Here is an 18,359-nt window from a genome sequence, read left to right as displayed (position 1 = left end):
ACCAACATCAGTTCTGCTGTCAGTAGATCAATATTATTCTGGCCAAACTGTGACTATTTTGTGTTTAGAAGAGGAAGATATTATATATGTCCTTTAATTCTCTAGTGTAAATTCTACATTAAAACTTGTGTTCAATAATAATTTCATAGAGATCTTAAATGTTGAGTGTGTGTGAAGCTTACACAGTGTTCCTGTATAGGAATGAGAATATTAAAGCAAACTCCAAATATAACTGAGCTTGTCTCAACAGATGAAGGCAGGAGGAAGCTATTCTTGCTAAGTTCACAGTGACTTAAGGGATAAGAATAACTAAGAATAGGAATAACTGGTAACACTTTCTATGAAGGTTGTATTTATAATGCCCTATGAATGCACTCATAATATTTTATAAGGTGTCTATAAAGCATTATAATGGTCATTATTACATCTATACATATTCACAAGTCGTCATAACCAACTTCATGATGCATTATGACAACTGGTTATGAATGATTATAATTTTAATCTGAATAGTGCATTTTAAATATGTCAATATCTGCCTAGTCACTTGTTAATTTTATGATGCATCATAACTACTTTGCTTTGCTAAATGTGTATAGTGATGCATAATGAGTTTTGACTTCTACAATATCCTTTATATCTGTAGCTATAAGTATATGTAATAAAGTTATAATAATGTATACATCTCCCTACAGCACACAGTTATAAACAAATATGCAATATCATAAGTGCTATTTGTCAGCTCTAAGTAAAGTGACAAGAATATGACACTATTATTAACAGATATAAGTTACTTTGTGTCAGGCCGGGCTCAAAGCAGGACTCAGATGCAGAGGAGTGGCAGTTAAGGTGACTTTATTTCACAGAATCAACAGGGTGAGGATACTCGAACAGAGTGTAAATAAAAGTGCTATGAAACAAACTCCAGACGTGGCTATAAAATCCTATCAAAGCAAAATCACTCCAGAGGAGGAAAAAACAAAGATACTCACAGCTATGAAAGCTTACAAACAAAAGGTGCTCCAAAAGGGAGGAAACTCACAATACTAACTACACTAATGAACAGACTAACCTGACCTAATGGGAGGGAAAAATAAAACCCTGACAAACAAAAGGCTCCAAAAGGGAGTAAGCAAAACCTGGTAAGGAAAACTAGGAAAACAAAGAATCTCTCCAAAATAACAGGAGGATAAGCAAAGACAGACTAAACACAAAATCACTCCAGAAGGAGGAAACAAACACAGCAAAATCTAAACAGAAAACCTAATCACTAGAACTAAGCTAGGAAGTTACAAAGAAAAATCTCTCTTTCAAGGTAAACTCAAGGCAGCAAGGCAAGAGACACTGTGGCATGGATCACAGGCATGGGTAGAACAGAGAAAAATGACGAACACACTGTCACAAGACATGGGAGACGCAGACTACTTAAACACATGGAGGGAAGGGAGCACCAGGTGGACACAGTCAGGAATCAGAGAAGACAATCAGACTGGTGACACATGAGGAAGGGAAGGTGACCTGTAACGAGAAGAGAGTTACTTTCCAAAATAAGGCAGGAAATGGCGAGACAAACACCTAAATAAGACATGACCACACCGCGGTGGGACACTATGAGTAATTAAAGGGTGCAATGAACTAAGTCCTGAGTCTGGCATCTTTACCCCATATGCACAATATTATAAATGAATGTTATTGTCGTAGGTGTTATTTGACAGCTTGAGGTTAAGTAAATGAGGTGTTGTTATAAATAGATAAAAGATTATTATGATCAAATATGAGGCACAATGAAATGAGAGCCTTGACAGTAAAGACAAAAGCAATCTATTTTGTTCACTTTATTTTCGTTTAAACCAACGCACATAATCAGAATGATTATCAATGCTCTGAGCACATTACACAAACACATGAAACACGTGAAACAGGCCACAAAAGTAGCACGGCGTGGCCCTATACTATGTCATGGTGGTTATCATCGGAACAAAACTCACAATGCCACTGAAATCTATCTTGGGTAATTATGAAATTCTCCATATGCATGCCAGTCTTGCAAATGATGGGATGCAGGCATAAAACCTGTGTGAAATCATATAACAGTAAATAGGCCAACAGCCCAACAGCAGTCGCCAAGCAACTGAATTATGGAAATTAGTAAAACACCCAACTTCCCCCTAATCAAAATATACTTACTTAGCCTCATGTACATTGTATTTTCTTATATCAAGCATGTGTGACCCATGATTTCTAGCAAGCCAGTACTGCCACTCTATGACTTTCAGGTGTTGCCATGATGCCACCAAACATCCACTCTAAAGGTCTGCCATGCAGCCTCCCAGCATTATTACACACTGACAGACACACTACAAGACAGTAATAAAGACAAAATATTAAGACACACACACACACACACACACAGATGGATAGAAAGACAGAGATGTGGCTCTCAAAAGTGCCTTTGGGTTGGTGAGGTGATTCAGGGTCAGAGGTCAGGAGATGGTTTGACAGCAACTACAAGAAGAACAGAGGCAAATCTTTAGTGCTCTAGCTGGGTTTGTTATTTGTGCAGAAAGGTTTGATTGAAAACAGATAGACAAATAAACAGATCACGTTTTTTTGTTTAAAGCAGCCTAATGAGACATTATGTTACCACATATCATGCAGGCAGCGCAGATTACCCGTAGATAGCTTAAGCTAGCTACACGAAAGTTACCAGACACGGCTAGTTTTCAACATTCAACTTCACAAGCAGTGCACACAGTTCACATATGGGTGGACTAAAACAAGAAAAGAATGTAAAAAATATCAAAAATATATAAGAAGTTTATGTTACAACAAGCAAGGCAGTGTTTATGTAAAGAAGTGGGTATGTTTATAAATATATATGTACATGTATATTCACATATCTCCAGTGACAGGGAGATGTAGACAGTGCAAAAGAAAGAATGGCAGGCAAACGAAATATAAACGGTATATGTACATGTAGTTAAGATTGGGACACACGCCTTTTTTTACATCAATTGTATGCACACTATTTTAGGAAATTATGGCTTTTCCTTAAAAAAAAATCATATAAAATAGAGTGTGCATACAATTGATATAAAAAATGCGTGTGTGGTTGGTACTACATAGGAGAACTATTCTCCATTGCTTTGGAGTCACATGGCTTAGGAGGTATTGAAAAAAAACACACTGCTCCTTATTTTGAATATCTGTCAAATATCTGGATAACCAATATCAAACCAACTTCATCTCGGTCGTTTAATTCACCAGATAGTCCTTGAGAAATGTGAAATACGATACACGATCGTGTATCGTATTTCACTTTGGTTAATTATTTAGACTAGATTTGTGATGGTCTTATTTCGTTTTTTTATGTAACGTCAATTTTGTTGCAGGATTCGGCACTTTGAGATTGGAAAAAAATAATGGTTATTTATTATATTGGTTTCTTTCTAGAGGATCACTAGACATGTCCGCATTTATTTTTCCTATGTACGGCAAGATACCACTACGCTGGCAATACTGTCAGATATTATTTTAATATCGTTTTTATTAATATTATTATTATTGTATAAATGTCATTCCTTAGTTCATGACCACTGATCTCTGACCTCTGAAGAATGGAAGAATATGAAAATGATCTAACTTGTGAGTTAAAACTAGCCGTGTCTAGTAACTTTCGTGTAGCTAGCTTAAGCCACCTATGGGTAATCTGCGCTGCCTGCACGATATGCAGTAACATAATGTCTCATTAGGCTGTTTCAAACCTTCTGTGTTGATTTAGAAAAAACGTGATCTGTTTATATGTTTTCAGTCAAACCTTTCTGCACAAAAAGCAAACCCAGCTAGAGCACTAAAGATCTGCCTCTGTTCTTCTTGTAGTTGCTCTCAAACCATCTCCTGACCTCTGACCCTGAATCACCTCACCAACCCAAAGGCACTTTTAAGAGACACATCTCTAGGACCACGCCGTGCCACTTTTGTGGCCTGTTTCACGTGTTTCATGTGTTTGTGTAATGTGCTCAGAGCATTGATAGTCATTCTGATTATGTGTGTTGGTTTAAATGAAAATAAAGTGAACTAAATCCATTCCTTTTGTCTTTATTGTCCAGGCTCTCATTTCATTGTGCCTCATATTTGTTTATAATAACCTCATATCTATTTATAACAACACTTCATATGCACTAATTTACCTGAAGCTGACAAAAAAAAAAAAACACCTATGATATTAACATAGTCATTTATAATATTGTGCATATGGAGTAAAGATGCCAGACTCAGGACTTAGTTCATTGCACCTTTTGATTACTCATAGTAACTTATATCTGTTAATAATAGTGTCATATTCTTGTCACTTTACTTAGAGCTGACAAATAGCACTTATGATATTGCATAGCTGTTTATAAGTGTGTGCTGTAGGGAGATGTATACATTATTATAACTTCATTACATATACTTATAGCTACAGCTATAAATGACTATAGTAGAAGTCAAAACTCATTATGCATCACTATACACATTTGGCAAAGCAAAGTAGTTATGATGCATCGTAAAATTAACAACTGACAAGCAGATATTGACATATTTATAATGCACTATTCAGATTAAAAAAATCATTCATAACCAGTTGTCATAATGCATCATGAAGTTGGTTATGACGACTTGTGAATATGTATAGATGGTAATAATGACCATTATAATGCTTTATAGACACCTTATAAAATATTATGAATGCATTCATAGGGACATTATAAATACAACCTTCATAGAAAGTGTTACAGAATATCTTTAACTGAGCCTGTTTGTTAATTGTTGTGAAGCTGAACACCAACACTAGTCTGACTGCAACAACATGCATCAAATGTCATTAGAAAACTTTGACAAATACCCACTCACCAGTTTGAATGTCACTGGACTTTGCTTCTGGAGGAGCTGGAAGTAGTTCACAGCATTCATGAACTACTGTAACAAGTTTCATGTCACTGCATGCAGACGATACTCTACGATATATTCACCATCAGCTCCAGCCGGAGTCATCACCACACAAACAATCACCATCACTGGTAGAGATGTCGATTGTTAGCTTCAAGGGAACCAGACATGTTGATGACCATTTGATAAAGGTAACGGCTCGAAGAGTTGGTAGCAGACCTGCAGCAGAGTGATCCCCTCTTCTTTGTTCTCTCTATCTGCCTGAAGCCACAACATTTCAAATCACAGCTTTTAAAAACATTTGCTTATCTCATCACCTCTCACTAAATGAGAAACTGGCACAAGTCTGCAGGCAGAGAAATACCATTGTCAGATAAAGCATGGTCAGAACACCACATGTACAATGTACATAAACCAAATATTTGATAATCAGTAACATTTCCACAGAGTCACAATTATAAAGTTTTAATTGCCATTTTCATGCCTCAGTCCTAATGTCAGTCATAGCTGCTGCTATTGTGTCCGTCTGTACATTTGTCCCATTCTCATGGTTCTCTTATCTTAGGAATTTCCCTAAAAATTGGCACAAACATTGTCTTGGAGGCAAGGATGAATGGATTCAACTTTGAGTGCTAAAGTTCACAAAACATAGTAATCCAACACTAGATCCACCAATCAGCCACACAGTTATGACAGGAGAGTAAATAACATTAACCAGCTTGAGACAAATCAATGTTCTGCTTGGCAACTTGTGGAATGGACATTGGCGTGGATGTTACTTAGACATGTAGCATCTACCTAGACCAGAACAGACACCACCACCCCATAGCAATGATGCTCCCCAGCAGGATGCAGCAGCCTGACCTCCAGATTCACTAGATTCCAAACTGATCAAGTATCAGTGGGATGAACCACAGAGACCCCCACTAAGAAACATTGTGTTGTCAGACACCACAGGACACCCTCGAAAGGCCCATGTCCCTTCTCTGATAAGTCACAACTGTTTTTAGGGTACTAGGCCTACACAACATGAGGAAGGTGGTTTTAAGGTTGCATGACTCGCACCTTTGTGCAATTGATGATAAGGTGTTGTGCAATGGCTATACTATTGCCAAATACTTGAAGATCCCTATCTATCCCTCATCTGTGCAAACAATACTACACAAGAAACATGATTGTACCTCAAAGCTAAGGAAAGAGACGTCTATTTTCTCAGACACATGTTGGAACAAATAAGACAAATACCTAATGCTGTATACTGAGAGATGAGGTTATGACGTTGACATTAATTCCAAAGAGGAGGACCCAGCAAATTAATTGAGCTTGAAGAGCTTTGGCAAATGAAGACACTATTTTGATGGAAAATTATCTATCACACTGTGTCATATATTCATCTTTTTGGAATGTGTTTTTCTGTGTTTAAATCCTGATTTACACACCAGGCCTGTCACTTGTCACTTGTTTGAAACTTAACTGAACAGACTGTCTGTTGTCTGTCATCCTTTTTGATGAGAAAGAACAAACAGAAAAACCACAACTTCATTTTTTGCTGCAGAGTCTGTTTAACGTTCTCATGGCCCAATTCACTATGAGAAAATGTTGAGGCATCCAACATCTTTTACTTTTCAGGCCCTTATTTAGGTTGATTCAAATAAGCATTGAGACTTACTTGACTTACTTAATGATTGCAAGACAAATTGTTAAGTCTACTTATTTATGCCAATACCTGCGCCCTCATCAGTCGAAGTATTGATATTTTGGTGTATTGCATGTCCCCAGTGGTGCATGGTATCATGCGTTTAGATCGTCTATAGTGCATCTATATAGCACTTTAAAAGCAAGAGCATTTGCACCAAAGTGCTTCACATTCAGCATGTCATATAAACATGTAAATTTCAAATCAGCATCAATGTCTCAACAGATGAAAACCCATTTGCACCCAGGGTGACCAGATGAGGAAATAAAATAAAAACATTGCCATTGAAAGCCAGGGAATAAAGATGGGTCTTGAGTTGCTTCTTAAAAGCCTCAACAGAGTCAGAACTCCTAATAGCCTCTGGCAAGCTGTTCCAGAGCCGAAGGGCTGCAACAGAAAAGGCCTGGTCCCCGAACATAGCAAAACCAACATACCATGGTCTGAGGATCTGGGTTGGTCAAATACGTCCAGATCAGGATGTTGTTATATTCACTTATTTAGAGAAATTCAAGAATGTGTTGAAGCCTAGTTAGTTATTTTTATGTCTGTCTGCCAGCAACAGTCATGGCTATAAGCTGTATGTCTCTCCATCTCTATGTCCCATTCTTTTTCAATCTTAGGAGCATCTTCACATTATTACTATAAATTTGGTAGTCAATAATTCAGCTCGTGAACACTACCTTCCACTTCTTGCAACAGTAACCCCTTGGACCACACCACCACTCAGTCAGTCACTGACCATTTGCTCAATCATCTTCAGCAGAGATCTGAGAACCTGTTCATTCGTTGTTTGGTGCCAACACAAAGCTAGGCACACACAAGCAAGAGTAAGCAAGTTATTTAACCAACAGCTCCAGCAAAAAGTTCTTCCTTCTTCTGCTTCTGCAAGAAACATCAGCAACAAAGAATGAAGTTAGCTTTGAACTGCTAACTCTGCAGGAGAGAAAAGATAAATCTTACAGTTAGTTATGCTGCTGTAGGCCTATCTGTCCTCTAGGACACTTTTATAGTGATGATTTTAGTTAGTGTTGATGATGATAATTGTTGGTTTGAATCATTCCTCCATGTGTGCTGTATTGACAGAGAAAGTTGAGGTTCATACCAAACAGATGGACCAAATGAGTTTAGCACCACTCAATAACATGTATGAAAAAATGTACACATTCATTTTCTTTTATAGCCACACTCAAAGACACTCAGAGCCAACATTAGGAAAAGGGACATATATAATTATTCATTGTTTTTACTAAACATCTGAATTACACCTAGCCAATAATCTTGGTATATGAGACTTGGTGTATACGGGTATAATTATTGTCATTAATCTATATGTTACATGTTTGGCCCTTCACCTCAATGTAAAATGAGTTTTACGTAAAGTTCAGTGAGAGTGAAGTTTATTCAAGCAACAGAAAAAGCCAAAGCAAAGGAGAAGTTGAGACAGTGACTATAGGTGTTCAGAGTTATTTTTATTTTATGTGCTGCATAGTTTTCACCATGTCACTCTTTGATGAATATTCTGTGGGACGCTGAATCACTGTGGAAGGACTGAACATACTGAGCAACACACCTAAATACATTTTATTACTGAAAAAATTATGCTAGAACTGAATGAGTGCTTAGAAAAATAATTGGGACTTTGGTGAGAATCCTTCAATAATTTTCACCTGAAAGAAAAAATTGCTTGCAGTTACAAAGTGGATTCTTTGGATGCAGATTTAATAAAATTAAGAAGTTACAATATCACATAGACTGAAGTTATCACCTGAGCAGCAGCTGATGACAGTGGGGAGGAAAATCGTCCTTCAAGAGAATGAAGGTGAACAATGTTCTGCCTCTAACCCTAACCCTAATGCCAACCCTAACTCTAACCCTAACCCCAAACCTAACACCTGCAGTGTCCTGCAGTGAGCCATACTGACCAAAATGAAGGTCAAAATAAAGGAAACGTGAACAAGAGCTGAAATTCCCAATTTTGGGCCTCCAGGCCTGAGTGAGTCCTTTATGGTTCCTCTACAGCCTGACCCCAGGAAAGCAACAGAAAATTCAAAGGAGTCCTAAAGAGACGCCCTTTCCCATCATTCACTGCCTCTTGGCTGTGACATCATCATTATTATAACTACCAGGGACACCCACACGCTCACTGTTTCCAAATTCAACTCTTGTTACCATCTGAGGTACAACAGTACCGTTATTTTCTTTTTCTTAACAAGATCATGTGTTCTCTAACTCGATGGATGAGCTCAGAAACTCAGAAAATCTACACACATCACCAATACTACCTGTCATAGCATTAATGTTTTAGCATTAATGATTGAATTATGATAGATTTTATATCAAGTAATGCTATTGTAAGATAAATCTTGCTTGTAATAAATCCTGTTATAATTTAATCTGGCATCGTGTTGTCTGTTGTGATTATACACTGTGATATTATTGGATTCATGGCAGTTGGTGCTCCAACACACCCTTTAAAACCTTTTGGAGACTCATTTCCCTTAATTATTGATATTAATTGCCAACAACCAAATTACATTTCTTGCATTGAGTTCCTCTGAGGCTAGTGAGACACGGGGTTCAATGTTAAATGATTTGTTTATAGCCCTCGAGTTTGTGGACAATCTGTTCTACCTACTGAGCCACAGACACCTAAAGTTTAACTGAGAACAAATGTTAAACTATGTAGTTTACAACCTATCAAGCAGTCAGTATAGCTTTTGTGTGTGTGTGTGTGTGTGTGTGTGTCTAGAGGCTCATAACACAACATTTGCTAAGGTATTTTCTGGTTATTCCCTCCAAACTATTTCTGTCTGTTAAAGTGGATGAACTGATCTAGTTAGATGACGTCTTTATCCCAAGAAGAACTCTACACAGTAATCACTATGAACTACCTTTGACCTTCAAACTGTTAATGACCATCTCATGGTCTGATGAGCTGATAAAATCAACTACAGCATCACCTTGTGGACAGACAGATGGATTACAAGCTGAATGTCAGATGCATCGACTATTACTGCAAACTCTTTTGACTTTTTTCCATCTATGGAGGTGAACACAATAGATTATAAGAACCTTCTATATTGGCATTATTTCTGTTGTTTTGCTCAGTTGAGAGAAAACTTTCAAAAACCAGGCCATGAGAAGAAAATTCAAATCATCAATCACTGCGATGTGTTGATCATAAATCTATGCAGGGCAGACTTTTAAGAAACGGGCAAATAATACTCATTAAAATCAAGACATGTAACACACACTCATCAAAACACTTCTTTCAATGCTTCAGGCTTTTAATTTTGCAAAAATCTGTAAATATGAGTTGATTGTGCAGAAGGAAGTTTTGCTAACAGCGTTCTTTTCATAACACATTCAGTCTGTTCTTATTAAAAGGCACAAAACCTCTGAGACGATCCAGCTTCTGTTGATTTGATTCCTTTAGTTGCGTTACAGCGATAGAAGAAATATAAAGAGGCTCAAGAGTGATTAGCTTAAGAAATAAGAGCAAGAAAACACAAACATCAATGTTTGTGACAGATTCTTCTGTTTTAGGATTCATCGACTTTTCCTGGCACAAACAAATGGAAGGCGTATATGACACTGCACATCATCCCAGCACTTGGAAGCTGAAAGTACAAAAAACAACAAAAAAGAAATCAGTCCAGCTCCACAGTAATTCAAACCTGGCACTGACTTCGTCAACATAGACAATATTTTGTTATTTCAATTAAATTAATTCAAATTTAACTTTTTATATTAGTTCTAAATAAAATATTTTGATCAGATGTTTGCAATAACAACATTACTCAAAGATTGCAGCACTTCAGGATTTACCTCCAAAATTCATTTGTATGCAGCTCTGTGGACCCCTGTGATTATTCGGCTCTCCACGACACCAGTTCGAATAGCGGAAAGTTGCGCCATCGTTCCACAGCCAGACACCATCCTAAAACACATATTTAAATAGATTTTCAATTAAAAAACCTTTTATTCAAATACTTGACAACCACTGGCCCTTGTACAGTGATGGAAATTTATCTCATATTTTCTCTTAATAGCTCTTAAAAAAGAAAATACTGATTTACAGATGCAGCAGATATTATTAAAAATCCGAATGGCTGAACAAAACAAATGTGTCTAAAAACCTGCAAAACTTCAGTTACACTTTGAATGTGGTGTCAGTAGAGGGCATTCACAGAGCTGAAAGTGGATACAAATAATCTGTTTGAAATGATGAAATAAATACCTGTTGACAATCACTGCCTCCAATCCATGCTTTTGGATACGCATGAGTGCGTCTCCATATCACCTTCTGGATCTCACGGTATTCATAGATGTTACGGACCGATGCAAGGTTTCCACCCAGGGACTGACATTTTCTCTGCAGTGGAGATAAATAGAGACAAATAAGAGTTGTCAAAGCTAAGGCAGGACTCACAAAGAAAAGGATGCAAGACATAAGAAAAGAAAGCCAGTGATTACCTCAGCTGTAGCCCAAGTCATGGGTGTAGAAATGTACATGAAATAGCGTCCTTTATACCGAGACCAACCAGGACAGTATCTGTACGTCTTGATAATGCAGTGCCATGCTGAAAACAGTCTCCAGTTAAAGGTTTATGATATAGACTTTAATAGCAACATACTATAACAATGTGAGTCTTTGCCGAGGGTAAATTGAAACTGAAAAGTTTCAGTTCTCTATTAGTAACTATGTTTTGGACTGAACCATTCTTAACTAGAAATCAAGATTTTTTTGGAAACTAAACACCAATACTAGTCTGACTGCAAAAAATCAGGGCAACAACATGCATCAAATGTCAAAAGAAATGTTTGAGAAATACCCACTGAGGGTGTTTCTGGAGGAGCTGTAAAAAATTTTCATAGCATTCATTAGCTACTGTAAAGGGTCATGTCACTGTGTGCAGATGATACTCTACAATATACTCACCATCAACTCCAGTCAGAGTCAACACCACACAAACAAATGCAATCAGTGGCAGAGTCTTCATTGTGGAGATGATGCTGATTTCTAGCCTCAGTCAAGAGAACCACACACGTTAGAAATATTTAACAGCAACATAATGAACATTCAATAAAAGGAAAAATGGAAAGAGTTGGTAGCAGACCTGCAGCAGAGTGATTCTCTCTTCTTTGTTCTCTCTACTAGCCTGAAGTCACAACATTTCAAGAGAAAGCACAGCTCTTAAATAGTTACTTATTTCATCACATCTCACTTAATGAGGAACTGGTAGAAGTCAACATGGAGAGAAACACCATCATCAGATAAAGCATGGTCAGGACATCAATCTACATAAACCAAAAGTTTGGTAACAAATGTTTGCGTTTACATATAAAAGATTAAAGATCCATACATTTGCAGAGTCACAATTATTAAGCTTTAATTTGCCTTTCCATGTCTCAGTCCTAGTCATAGTTGAAGCTGGAGGCAGAGTCACCACAAGTGGACAGGTCTCAAGCTGGAAGGGGGCTTCCAGAGACAGGTGATATTGGTCCATATCAATTACAGTGATTTGAACCCCTACAGACACTGCAATGACAAAATGTTGGGATTCTCCCTAATGGGCCCCTTCTAGCTGGTCTTCTACTGAGGTGAACCCGACTCTTAGGACACACAGAGAAAGAAAAATGAAAAAAGAGGATGACAAACAAAATGAGACAGTGGTAAGTATGACTGTGTGTCACATTAAAAGTAGTTATTGCCACATGTCCCTTTTTCCCAGTCCCATTAAGCATCAGAAAAGTGTATTGTCATTGATGAACCAACATCAGTTCTGCTGTCAGTAGATAATCTTATTCTGGCCAAACTGTGACTATTTTGAATTTAGGACAAGAAGATATTTTATATATCCTTGAATTCACTAGTATAAATCCTACATTAAAACTCGCGTTCAATAATTATTTCATAGAGATCTTAAATGTTGAGTGTGTGTGAAGCTGAAATAGTGCTTCTGTATTGGAATAAGAATATTAAAGCAAATACCAAATAAAACTGAGCTTGCCTCAACAGATGAACGCAGGGGGAAGCTATTGTTCCTAAGTTCACAATGACTTAAGGAATAAGAATAACTAAGAATAGGAATATCTTTACTGAGCCTGTTTGTTAATTGTTGTGAAGCTGAACACCAACACTAGTCTGACTGCAACAACATGCATCAAATGTCATTCGAAAACTTTGACAAATACCCACTCACCAGTTTGAATTCTCCCTGAACTTTGCTTCTGGAGGAGCTGGAAGAGGTTTTCACAGCATTCATGAACTACTGTAACAAGTTTCATGTCACTGCATGCAGACGATACTCTACGATATATTCACCATCAGCTCCAGCCAGAGTCATCACCACACAAACAATCACCATCACTGGTAGAGATGTCGATTGTTAGCTTCAAGAGAACCAGACATGTTGATGACCATTTGACAAAGGTAACGGCTCTAAGAGTTGGTAGCAGACCTGCAGCAGAGTGATCCCCTCTTCTTCATTCTCTCTACCAGCCTGAAGCCACAGCATTTCAAATCACAGCTTTTAAAAACATTTGCTTATCTCATCACCTCTCACTAAATGAGGAACTGGCACAAATCTACAGGCAGAGAAATACCATTGTCAGATAAAGCTTTGTCAGGACACCACATGTACAATGTACATTAACCAAATGTTTGATAATCAGTAACATTTCCACAGAGTCACAATTATAAAGTTTTAATTGCCATTTTCATGCCTCAGTCCTAATGTCAGTCATAGCTGCTGCTATTGTGTCCGTCTGTACATTTGTCCCATTCTCATGGTTCTCTTATCTTAGGAATTTCCCTAAAAATTGGCACAAACATTGTCTTGGAGGCAAGGATGAATGGATTCAACTTTGAGTGCTAAAGTTCACAAAATGTACTTGTCCAACACTAGATCCACCAATCAGACACAACGTTATGACAGGAGAAGTAAATAACATTGACCATCTTGAGACAAATCAATGTTCTGCTTGGCGTCTTGTGGAACGGATTTTGTCGTGGATGTTACTTAGACATGTAGCACCTACCTAGACCAGAACAGACACCCCCACCTCATAGCAATGATGCTCCCCAGCAGGATGAAGCAGCCGGACACATTAAAATGGTTTAGGAGCAAGTCAAAAAAAAGAAAAAAAAAACATGAAAAACATCACAAGGTGTTGATCTCCAGATTCACTAGATTCCAAACTGATCAAGTATCAGTGGGATGAACCACAGAGACCACCACTAAGAAACATTGTGTTGTCAGACCCCACAGGACACCTTTGAAAGGCCCATGTCCCTTCTCTGATGAGTCACAACTGTTTAGGGTACTAGGCCTACACAACATGAGGAAGGTGGTTTTAAGGTTGCATGACTCGCACCTTTGTGCAATTGATGATAAGGTGTTGTGCAATGGCTAAACAATTGCCAAATGCTTGAAGATCCCTATCTATCCCTTATCTGTGCAAACAATACTACACAAGAAACATAGTTGTACCTCAAAGCTAAGGAAAGAGACAACTTTTGTCTCAGACACATTTCGGAACAAATAAGACAAACACCTAATGCTGTATACTAAGAGATGATGTTATGACGTTGGCATTAATTCCAAAGAGGAGGACCCAGCAAGTTCATTGAGTTTGGAGAGCTTTGGCAAATGAAGACACTACTGTGATGGAAAATTATCTATCACACTGTGTCATATATTCATCTTTTTGGAATGTGTTTTTCTGTGTTTAAATCCTGATTTACACACCAGGCCTGTCACTTGTCACTTGTTTGAAACTTAACTGAACAGACTGTCTGTTGTCTGTCATCCTTTTTGATGACAAAGAACAAACAGAAAAACCACAACTTCATTTTTTGCTGCAGTCTGTTCAACGTTCTCATGGCCCAATTCACTGTGAGAAAATGTTAAGGCATCCAACATCTTTTACTTTTCAGGCCCTTATTTAGGTAAATTCAAATAAGCATTGAGACTTACTTAATGATTGCAAGACAAATTGTTAAGTCTACTTATTTATGCCAATACCTGCGCCCTCATCAGTCGAAGTATTGTTATTTTGGTGTATTACATGTCCCCAGTGGTGCATGGTATCATGCGTTTAGATCGTCTATAGTGCACAAATCTCACTCAGCCACCTTGTGCATGGGGTTCATGTTGAACTACACAGTTAATTTTATTTCATCTATATAGCACTTTAAAAGCAAGAGCATTTGCACCAAAGTGCTTCACATTCAGCATGTCATATAAACATGTAATTTCAAATCAGCATCAACGTCTCAACAGATGAAAACCCATTTGCACCCAGGGTGACCAGATGAGGAAATAAAAATAAAAACATTGCCATTGAAAGCCAGGGAATAAAGATGGGTCTTGAGGTGCTTCTTAAAAGCCTCAACAGAGTCAGAACTCCTAATAGCCTCTGGCAAGCTGTTCCAGAGCCAAAGGGCTGCAACAGAAAAGGCCTGGTCCCCGAACATGGCAAAACCAACATACCATGGTCTGAGGATCTGGGTTGGTCAAATACGTCCAGATCAGGATGTTGTTATATTCACTTATTTAGAGAAATTCAAGAATGTGTTGAAGCCTAGTTAGTTATTTTTATGTCTGTCTGCCAGCAACAGTCATGGCTATAAGCTGTATGTCTCTCCATCTCTATGTCCCATTATTTTTCAATCTTAGGAGCATCTTCACATTATTACTATAAATTTGGTAGTCAATAATTCAGCTCGTGAACACTACCTTCCACTTCTTGCAACAGTAACCCCTTGGACCACACCACCACTCAGTCGGAGAGTACCCAGTTCACCTACTGTTTTCCTTTTACTCCTCTTTGCTCCAGTGACTCACTGACCATATGCTCAATCATCTTCAGCAGAGATCTGAGAACCTGTTCATTCGTTGTTTGGTGCCAACACAAAGCTGAACAAGAGTAAGCAAGTTATTTAACCAACAGCTCCAGCAAAAAGTTCTTCCTTCTTCTGCTTCTGCAAGAAACATCAGCAACAAAGAATGAAGCTAGCTTTGAACTGCTAACTCTGCAGGAGAGAAAAGATAAATCTTACAGTTAGTTATGCTACTGTAGGCCTATCTGTCCTCTAGGACACTTTTATAGTGATGATTTTAGTTAGTGTTGATGATAATTGTTGGTTTGAATCATTCCTCCATGTGTGCTGTATTGACAGAGAAAGTTGAGGTTCATACCAAACAGATGGACCAAATGAGTTTAGCACCACTCAATAACATGTATGAAAAAATGTACACATTCATTTTCTTTTATAGCCACACTCAAAGACACTCAGATGCAAAATTAGGAAAAGGGACATATATAATTATTCATTGTTTTTAGTAAACATCTGAATTCACCTAGCCAATAATCTTGGTATATGAGACTTGGTGTATACGGGTATAATTATTGTCATTAATCTATATGTTACATGTTTGGCCCTTCACCTCAATGTAAAATGAGTTTTACGTAAAGTTCAGTGAGAGTGAAGTTTATTCAAGCAACAGAAAAAGCCAAAGCAAAGGAGAAGTTGAGACAGTGACTATAAGTGTTCAGAGTTATTTTTATTTTATGTGCTGCATAGTTTTCACCATGTCACTCTTTGATGAATATTCTGTGGGATGCTGAATCACTGTGGAAGGACTGAACATACTGAGCAACACACCTAAATACATTTTATTACTGAAAAAATTATGCTAGAACTGAATGAGTGCTTAGAAAAATAATTGGGACTTTGGTGAGAATCCTTCAATAATTTTCACCTGAAAGAAAAAATTGCTTGCAGTTACAAAGTGGATTCTTTGGATGCAGATTTAATAAAATTAAGAAGTTACAATATCACATAGACTGAAGTTATCACCTGAGCAGCAGCTGATGACAGTGGGGAGGAAAATCGTCCTTCAAGAGAATGAAGGTGAACAATATTCTGCCTCTAACCCTAACCCTAATGCCAACCCTAACCCCAAACCTAACCCTAACCTAACCCTAATGCACCAAAAATAGAAGGAGCAAAAGAAATAGAGATGTCAGACACATTACAGACAGAGGAGGAGAGACACCTGCAGTGTCCTGCAGTGAGCCATACTGACCAAAATGAAGGTCAAAATAAAGGAAACGTGAACAAGAGCTGAAATTCCCAATTTTGGGCCTGCAGGCCTGAGTGGGTCCTGTATGGTTCCTCTACAGCCTGACCCCAGGAAAGCAACAGAAAATTCAAACGAAAGGAGTCCTAAAGAGACGCCCTTTCCCATCATTCGCTGCCTCTTGGCTGTGACATCATCATTATTATACGCTCACTGCTTCCAAATTCAACTCTTGTTACCATCTGAGGTACAACAGTACCGTTATTTTCTTTTTCTTAACAAGATCATGTGTTCTCTAACTCGATGGATGAGCTCAGAAACTCAGAAACTCAGAAAATCTACACACATCACCAATACTACCTGTCATAGCATTAATGTTTTAGCATTAATGATTGAATTATGATAGATTTTATATCAAGTAATGCTATTGTAAGATAAATCTTGCTTGTAATAAATCCTGTTATAATTTAATCTGGCATCGTGTTGTCTGTTGTGATTATACACTGTGATATTATTGGATTCATGGCAGTTGGTGCTCCAACACACCCTTTAAAACCTTTTAGAGACTCATTTCCCTTAATTATTGATATTAATTGCCAACAGCCAAATTACATTTCTTGCACTGAGTTCCTCTGAGGCTAGTGAGACACAGGGTTCAATGTTAAATGATTTGTTTATAGCCCTCTAGTTTGTGGACAATCTGTTCAACCTACTGAGCCACAGACACCTAAAGTTTAACTGAGAACAAATGTTAAACTATGTAGTTTACAACCTATTAAGCAGTCAGTATAGCTTTTGTGTGTGTGTGTGTGTGTGTGTGTGTGTGTGTGTCTAGAGGCTCATAACACAACATTTGCTAAGGTATTTTCTGGTTATTCCCTCCAAACTATTTCTGTCTGTTAAAGTGGATGAACTGATCTAGTTTGATGACGTCTTTATCCCAAGAAGAACTCTACACAGTAATCACTATGAACTACCTTTAACCTTCAAACTGTTAATTCCATCTCAAGGTCTGATGAGCTGATAAAATCAACTACAGCATCAGCACCACCTTGTGGACAGATAGATGGATTACAAACTGAATGGCAGGTGCATCGGCTATTACTGTAAACTCTTTTGACTTTTTTCCATCTATGGAGATGAACACAATAGATCATTAGAACCTTCTATATTGGCATTTTTTTCAGTTGTATTGTTCAGCTGAAGAGGAAACTTTCAACAGAACAGGCCATGAGAGGAAAATACAAATCATCAATCACTGTGATGTGTTGATCATAAATCTATGCAGGGCAGACTTTTAAGAAACGGGCAAATAATACTCCTTAAAATCAAGACATGTAACACACACTCATCAAAACACTTCTTTCAATTCTTCAGGCTTTTTGTCTTTTCCTGAAAGTGCTCTGCTCTTTGTTTTTTGTTGTTGTTTTTTTTGTTTTTTTTTACTCATCAACCACATTAGTCCTCTTCATTTGCCTCAACAGATGAAGGCAGGAGGAAACTAATCTTCCTAAGTTCACAATGACTTAAGGAATAAGAATAACTAAGAGTAAGAATATCTTTCCTGAGTCTGTTAATTGTTGGGAAGCTGAACACCAACACTACTCTGACTGCAACAACATGCATCCAATGTCAGAAGAAAT

At 37.7% G+C, this 18,359-nt stretch overlaps 2 protein-coding genes across 2 annotated transcripts in view; both read right to left on the bottom strand.

The window, feature by feature from the left end:
* Nucleotides 1-18,359, bottom strand: part of LOC125016187 (ladderlectin-like) — a 60,516-nt gene that overhangs the window by 36,014 nt on the left and 6,143 nt on the right. The gene's annotated exons all lie outside the window — the stretch shown is intronic.
* Nucleotides 9,895-11,833, bottom strand: LOC125016360 (ladderlectin-like). The gene is made up of 6 exons (XM_047598816.1): nt 11,746-11,833; nt 11,568-11,648; nt 11,102-11,208; nt 10,866-11,000; nt 10,454-10,565; nt 9,895-10,245 (listed from the first exon to the last, which is right to left on the bottom strand). The coding sequence occupies exons 2-6, from the start codon at nt 11,626-11,628 to the stop codon at nt 10,175-10,177; spliced, it is 486 nt and encodes a 161-aa protein (XP_047454772.1). The 5' UTR covers nt 11,629-11,648; nt 11,746-11,833; the 3' UTR covers nt 9,895-10,174.

This window comes from Mugil cephalus, chromosome 1, assembly GCF_022458985.1.
Source record: "Mugil cephalus isolate CIBA_MC_2020 chromosome 1, CIBA_Mcephalus_1.1, whole genome shotgun sequence".
NCBI classification, from domain to species: Eukaryota; Metazoa; Chordata; class Actinopteri; order Mugiliformes; family Mugilidae; genus Mugil; species Mugil cephalus.
Note: the sequence above shows the minus strand (reverse complement) of the source record. Positions and strands in the feature narration are given on the sequence as shown.